Source organism: Artibeus jamaicensis, unplaced genomic scaffold, assembly GCF_021234435.1.
Source record: "Artibeus jamaicensis isolate MK-2021 breed Jamaican fruit bat unplaced genomic scaffold, CSHL_Jam_final contig_700, whole genome shotgun sequence".
Lineage (NCBI taxonomy): Eukaryota > Metazoa > Chordata > Mammalia > Chiroptera > Phyllostomidae > Artibeus > Artibeus jamaicensis.
In genome coordinates, this window is record NW_026521930.1 from 6,319,411 (window position 1) to 6,326,365 (window position 6,955).

General features: G+C 50.4%; 1 protein-coding gene across 1 annotated transcript; it reads right to left on the reverse strand.

Moving 5' to 3' along the window:
- Positions 1-348: 348 nt before the first annotated feature.
- On the reverse strand, positions 349-2,936 carry CUNH16orf54 (chromosome unknown C16orf54 homolog). Its single transcript, XM_053671467.1, has one exon. It carries the CDS (start codon positions 2,440-2,442, stop codon positions 1,768-1,770), a length of 675 nt encoding a protein of 224 aa, XP_053527442.1. The 5' UTR covers positions 2,443-2,936; the 3' UTR covers positions 349-1,767.
- Between the last annotated feature and the right edge of the window lie 4,019 nt (positions 2,937-6,955).

Sequence of the window (6,955 nt, forward strand, 5' to 3'; positions counted from 1 at the left end):
TCTTCTGGCACCCAAGGGGTGAGCAGAAAGAGCGGAGTGTTGGCCTCTGCCCAGCAGTATTTCCCTGAGTGGGTGAACGTGGGAGGTCCCTGGCCAGCATTAAGTAGCACAGGGTTGCAGTTCCCTGGGCAGGGCTCAGTACCTCTGGGGGAAGCCTCAGGGTGGCGCTGGAATGGCTAACACTTGCTGCCTCACCCTGTTCTGTTTCAAGAAAGATCAGTGCCTCCAGCAGGGAACATCTACTTAGAACTTAGTATCTTTGTTTACAGTGTGCTTATTTTCATGTTTTACCTTCTATTTATGGCAAGTGATACTGGTTTTCCATTTACAGATGTGACACAAAAAAGATTCCTTTTAAAATAAATTTATTAAGCAAATAGCAAACCAATTTAAAGAAAAATATCGAGTAAATAGTAGTACAGGTGGTTAACTGATAGGGCAAAGACCCTGCCATTCATGACTGCACCTTGGAGTCAGAGACCAGGGAAATGGAAACACCTTTGCCTCTCCCCACCCCCTACCCCCACCTGTGCTCCCAAAGAGGTGGCCAGCTGATACAGATGGCTGCAGGGCCAAGGACATTTGGGGGCTCCATTTCTCCACAGTGGTGGATTATAAGTAAGCCTGCCTGGGGGGGGGGGACTCTGTCTCCCAGAAACACTCCAGGAAGCTAGGAGGAAAGAAAGCCAGAGGTTGCACACTGGGAGCTGCCCTGCCCTGGGGCAGTGCTCCTTTCTCCATCAGATCAACCTCTTATCTCCTTGACCCCTGCCTCCCTCACCACCAGGGGTCCCAAGCCCCCAGGGAAACGACCCGTACCAGTCCACGGCCTGTGAGGAACTGGGCAGCACAGAAGAAGGTGAGCAAGCAAAGCTTCATTCTACGCCCGTCGTTTGCATTACCACCTGAGCTCTACTCCCCCTCCCTTACCCTGCGTCTCCCATCTGTGGAAAAACTGTCTTCCACAGAACTGATCCCTGGTGCCAAAAAGGCTGGGGACCCCTGCTCACCATGGAGGGGTAAGAGTTGGAGGGCGGGGGTGTGGCAGCTTCCAGAGGGAGGACGGGCAGAGGAGCCCACTGGTTTCCTTTGACTCTAGGTAGGACCCAGCTGAAGGTAAGGGAGGCCCTCTCCAGCTTGTCTCCCCAATTTTGCTGCTGTCAGCTGGGGGTCAAAGTCCCAGTTCGTAAAGAATAAGATGCTCCTTTGCCTGGTCTTGATGTCTCTTTATGTGTTTTCCTGAAGGGACGACTTGTGGCTCTGGCAGCTGGATGTCTGTCACCTCCTGCTTCACAGCTGACACACACCATGGCCACACTCAGTCTGCTCGTCAGCATCCACGGGACCCCTTCCCTCTGATACTGGCATCTTAGACGCACAGCGAAGGAAGGTGGAAGCCACTGCAGTGACGCTATATCATGCCTGTCTTGTACTGTGAGTTCTTAATCAGAAAAGTGATCTTGGCAGCTTCCGGCCCAGAGTCATCGGTACCTCCATTTCACTGAACCGCAGACCCTGCCCCCTCCCTCGGGCCGCTGGGCAGAGGCAGCTCTGAATCCCCTGCGGCACAGGCTCTGTCCACACCCAGCCCGCTGAGACCCAGGTCCAGCTCAATAGAAATCCAGATGTGAACAGGCCTGGGGCATTCTTCCCTGGCCCCAACTGTCAGCTGGGCTCCCGGGCTGCAGCCTAAGGGTCTTACCATCCTGCTGAGGTCGGGCCTTCCTCAGAGGTCTCTAGGAGGCCTGTCCTCCAGGCCCTGGGGACTCAGAAACCCGCACTAGCTCGGCCTTCACGCCTCCAGAAAGCGGAGATCTGTTCCAGGGTGACCCGAGGCTGGAGGCCCCACTCGGGATCAGGGCTCCCTGGCCGCTGCCTTCGGGCCTGGGGGCTCCCCAAATCTGCACTGTACTCTAGCCTCTGTTCAGGCTCAGCCCAGCTCACCAGGCCCGGGGCATGGGGTCTTCCTTCCCAGGCCTGGGGCCCCCAGAAGGTGCTACGGGCTGGGACCTTAGATGGGATCTGGGGGACTAAGGAGCTAGGAGGGGAGTGCGGGGTTGAAGGGGCAAGTGGGGCTGTTGCTCGGGACTCCAAGGGGCTCCCGGGGGTAGGAGGATCTGGGGCTTGGTCCATCAGCAGGGGGACCCCAGAGCCGTACCAGTCCTCAGAGCGCTCTCGGGGGGTGCCGGTGGGTTCAATCCACAGCTCTCCCCCAGGACGCCAGACGAGGGTGGGTGCGTGGGGGCTGGAGTCTGGTTGCAGAGAACGGCGGAACAGGCGCTCAGCCAGCACCACTGTGGTGAGGAGGAAGAGGGCGGCCAGGGCGGCCAGGGCCAGCATGATGGGGATGCAAGGCCCGCAGGGCAGTGGAGGCCAGGAGGCCAGCTCCGATGCAGGGGGCCCCTCCATGTGCCCAGAGGGCTGCTTTGGAGTCCAAGGCATCTGGAGAGACAGGACTCAGGAGAGGAAGCTACAACCTAGAAAGGGGAAGAGGCGGCAAGTGCCCAGATAAGACCAAATAGGGAAACAGGTCAGGGGGCTGGGAGTCTGGCCTGAGAAACAGGTCCATGCAGGGACAGGAGCAGGGAGCACTCAGAAGGGGCTGGAGGAGTCCCATGGGGTGGGGTGTCGGGAGCACCACGAGGCCTGCGGCCTGGCCCTCCCATTTGGAATCTCCACCCCCCTCCTAGAAGCCCTATTTCCCTCCCCGTCCCCAGGAGCTTCACAAGGCTCAAAGGGTCCTAAGGGTGTCTTTCCTCCCAACCCCTCAGGTCTTACTGGGCCTAGAGAGGAAGTGGCGAGTGCTGTTCCCGGGGATTCCCACCTAAAGCGGCTGGCTCCAGTCTTCCGTCTCCAGGCCCCTCTCTCCCTTCGGAGCAGCTCTTCCCCGTGCCTGTGGGAGGGCGCGGAGCGGCGCCTCAGATGAGAGCGGAAGGGAGGGCACCACCTGTTGCTGGGCAACTGTGCCCCGGCTCCCCAGCCCCCCCCCCCAGGAGTGTTTCTAAGGCAACCTGGGGGATGTGGTCACTGTGGTGAGCAGGCGGGTTCCTGGCAACAGAGGTGGGGCCGGAATGGGCAGTGGCTCTGTTGAACTTGGTGTCACCCCATAGTCAGGGTTCAGAATATTCACCCAGAGGCCAAGCAAGAGCAGACAGAGACTCTGTGCCGTCCACTTCCATCCCCCAGTTCTTCTCCCAAGGCACCTCCCTCTACCTGCTCTCCTCTGTGCCCTGTCCCTGCCCTGCCCGGCCCACTGAGCCGCACCAAACCACCTCTTGCCATCCAGCCCGCACACGCCCTCTGGCTTCAGCGGGCCGCCTCCACTCTTCATAGACACACATCTCCATGTCTTTAGACAACTTAGCTCCAGTTTTTGTTAGAAAATATCTAGCCCTGGCTGGTGTGGCTCAGTGGATCGAGTTCTGGGCTGTGAGTCAAAGGGCCGCTGGTTTGATTCCCAGTCCAGGCACAGGCCTGGGTCGCAGGCCAGGTCCCCAGTGGGGGCACGTGGGAGGCAACCACACATCAGTGTTTCTCTCCCTCTCTCTCTCCTTCCCTTCCCCTCTCTCTAAAGCTAAATTAAAATCTTTAAAAAGAAAATATCTGTGAGGTGAAGCTTGGGTAACAACAACGTCAGGCCTCTGGGAAGAATCCAGGGTCAAAAACAGTCTTGGCCCCTTTGTCCTGCTGCTGAGGGTGGAGGAGCCTGGGTGCAGGCACAGTGGAGTGTCAACAGCTCCGGACTGGAGTCCTTTCAGATTGTCTAGTGTGACTCATCCACTGACAGATGACAAGTAAGCCCCAAATAAGGGAGGTGTCATGTCCAAAGTCACATAGCCCATGTACGTAGGGGGGCCGGGGGAAGCATAGTTAGAAATTCCTGGTCTGGCAAGCTCCCTGAACATAATCACACAGCTCTTACTGAGTATTAGTATTCCGTTTTGCAAAATGACAGCCCTTTAATGTGAAAGACCATGAAACTATGTCGAAATGTAAGTGTCTCACAAAAGGGGATCACAGGGGCGGTCTGACTCAGATCGCTCGGCCCTGGCGGTTTTGAGGAAAGGGCCGGAAGGGGCCCAGAATGCGGCAGGGCTGGGAGCCGATGGAAAGGAAGAGCCCCGTGGCTCTGGGCCTTATGACATGTAGGAACCTGATGAGACTAGAATCTGAGGAGATTATAAACCTTAAAAGCTGAACTTAATACCACTGAACTGAACACTTAAAAATGGTTAAGACAGTGACTTTAATGTTATATATATGTATGTCAAAAGTATTTTTAAATCTATATAAATAAACAAATAAACCTGAAAATTGTTATGTACGCTCTCCTTCATTTAGTCTTTCTTTCAATAAAAATAAAAATAAAAACACTAGAAGGGGAAGCATTATTAAAAACCAGAAAGATCAGCCCTGGCTGGTGTAGCTCAGTGGATAGAGCGTGGGCCTGCAAATCAAAGGATCGAGGTTCGATTCCCAGTCAGGGCACATGGCGGGGTTGCAGGCAGGTTCCCTGCAGGCCACTTTCCAGCAGGGGATGCACGAAAGGCAACCATACATTGATGTTTCTCTCTCTCTCTCCTTCCCCTCTATAAATAAATAAATAAACAAACAAACAAATAAATAAGTAAATAAAATCTTTAAAAAAAAACAACAGAAAGATCAAATGTGATTTTTTTGTTTTTAAGTTTTAAACTAGGTGTTTTGATTCCTAACAGTTTTTTATGACTTTAAAAAAACCCCAAAGGTTAGCCCTGGCTGGCGTGGCTCAGTGGATTGAGTGCCGGCCTGCAAACCAAAGGGTTGGCAGTTTGTTTCCCAGTCAGGGCACATGCCTGGGTTGCAGGCCAGGTCCCCAGTGGGAGGCAACCACGCACTGAGGTTTCTCTCCTTCTCTTTCTTCCTCCTTTCACCTCTCTCTAAAAATAAATAAACAAAATCTTTTTTTTAAAGCTTAAAAAATTTTAACTGGTTCCTCAAAAAATTAAACATAGAATCACCACATGATCCAGCAATTATACTCTACGTACTCTACATACATACAAAAGACTGAAAGAGACTCAAACACATATTCGCACAGCAGTGTTCACAACAAGCCGAAAAGTTGAGACAACTTAAATGTCCATCAGTGGATTAATGGATAGACAAAATGTCACACACACACACACACACACACACACACACAGAGTAATATTATTCAGCCCTATAAAGAAAGGAAATTCTGACACATTATAAAACATGGATGACCCTATAAGACATTATGCTAAGTAAAATAAGCCAGTCACAAAGGACAAATACTGTATGATTCTGCTGACATGAGGTCCCCAGAGTCATCAAACTCATAGAGACAGAAAGCAGAATGGTGGTAGCCAGGGGCTGGGGGAGTGAGAGAAAGAGCAGTTATTATTTAATGGGTAGAGTTTCCGTTTGAGAAAATAAAAAAGTTCTGGAGATGACAGTTGTGATGGTTGCACAATTATGTGAATATGCTTAATGTCACTGAACTGTCCACTTATAAATCATTAAAATGGTAAATTTTATGTTTTGTATATCTCACCACAATAAGAAATGTAAATAATACTATAGAAAATTGAAATATAAAAAATTATTCCCCATAATATCCTTACTCCCCAATAAACCTGTGTTTTTCAAAGTTTTAAAAAAGATTTTTTATTTATTTATTTTTAGAGAGAGGGGAATGGAGGGAGAAAGAGAGGGAGAGAAACCTCAATGTGTGGGTGCTCCCCACGTGCCCCCACCAGGAACCTGCCCTGCAACCCAGGCACATGCCCTGACTAAGAATCAAACCACCAACCTTCTGGTTCACAGACTGGTGCTCAATCCACTGAGCCACACCAGCCAGGGCAAACCTGTACTTTTTTTTTTATAGGCTCTGCAGGCTGGATATCAGAGCTCAGGTGTCCTGACTTCCAGGTTTTTCCCCCACCTCCCACTGAAGAATTTCTGAAAAAAGGAATTGGGATGCTACTCAAGGAGTCTGTGAAATAGAGAAGTCCCTGGGACACAAATGTAGAAAACAGGTCTTTGAGAGTGTGTGTTCTCAGTTGTGAGGTGGGTGCTCCTCCAGGAGCAACATTTTCAGGGATGAGCTTGGCTGTGATTGGAACCAGTGAGAAAAAAATTATTTCTTTGTAAACTAGGCAGGTGGCTGTGTGAGGCTGAGTGCAGAGTTCTGTCCTTGGTGCTATCAGCGCCTAAGTCTGCGTGGTGGTTTCTTTTTTTTTTTTTAATTTATTTATTTTTATTGATTATGCCATTATAGTTGTTCTATTCCCACCCCCTTCATTCCCCTCCACCCTACCCCCCTGTCCCCACCATTACCCCCCCTTTAGTTTATGACCATGTGTCTCAAGTTCTTTAGACTCTATATTTCCCATACTATTCTTGCCCCCCCCCATCTATTTTCTATCTACTGTCTATGCTACTTATTTTCTGTACCTTCTCCCCCCTTCTCCTCCTCCCACTCCCCTGTTGCTAACCCTCCTGGAGATCTTCATTTCTATGTTTCCACTCCTGATCTAGCTGTCCTTTTAGTTTGCTTTCGTTTTAGGTGTGGTTGTTAATAACTGTGAGTTTGTTGTCCTTTCACTGTTCATGTTTCTTTAACTTCTTTTTCTTAGATAAGTCCCTTTAACATTTCATATAATAAGGGCTTGGTGATGATGAACTCCTTGAATTTGATCTTATCTGAGAAGCACCTTATCTGTCCTTCCATTCTAAATGAAAGTTTTGCTGGATAGAGCAATCTTGGATGTAGGTCTTTGGATTTCATGACTTGGAATACCTCTTTCCAGCCCCTTCTTGCCTGTAAGGTCTCTTTTGAGAAATCAGCTGACAGTCTGATGGGGACTCCTTTGTAGGTGACTGTCCCCTTAGCTCTTGCTGCTTCTAGGATTCTCTCCTTCATTTTAATTTTGGCTAATTTAATTATGAT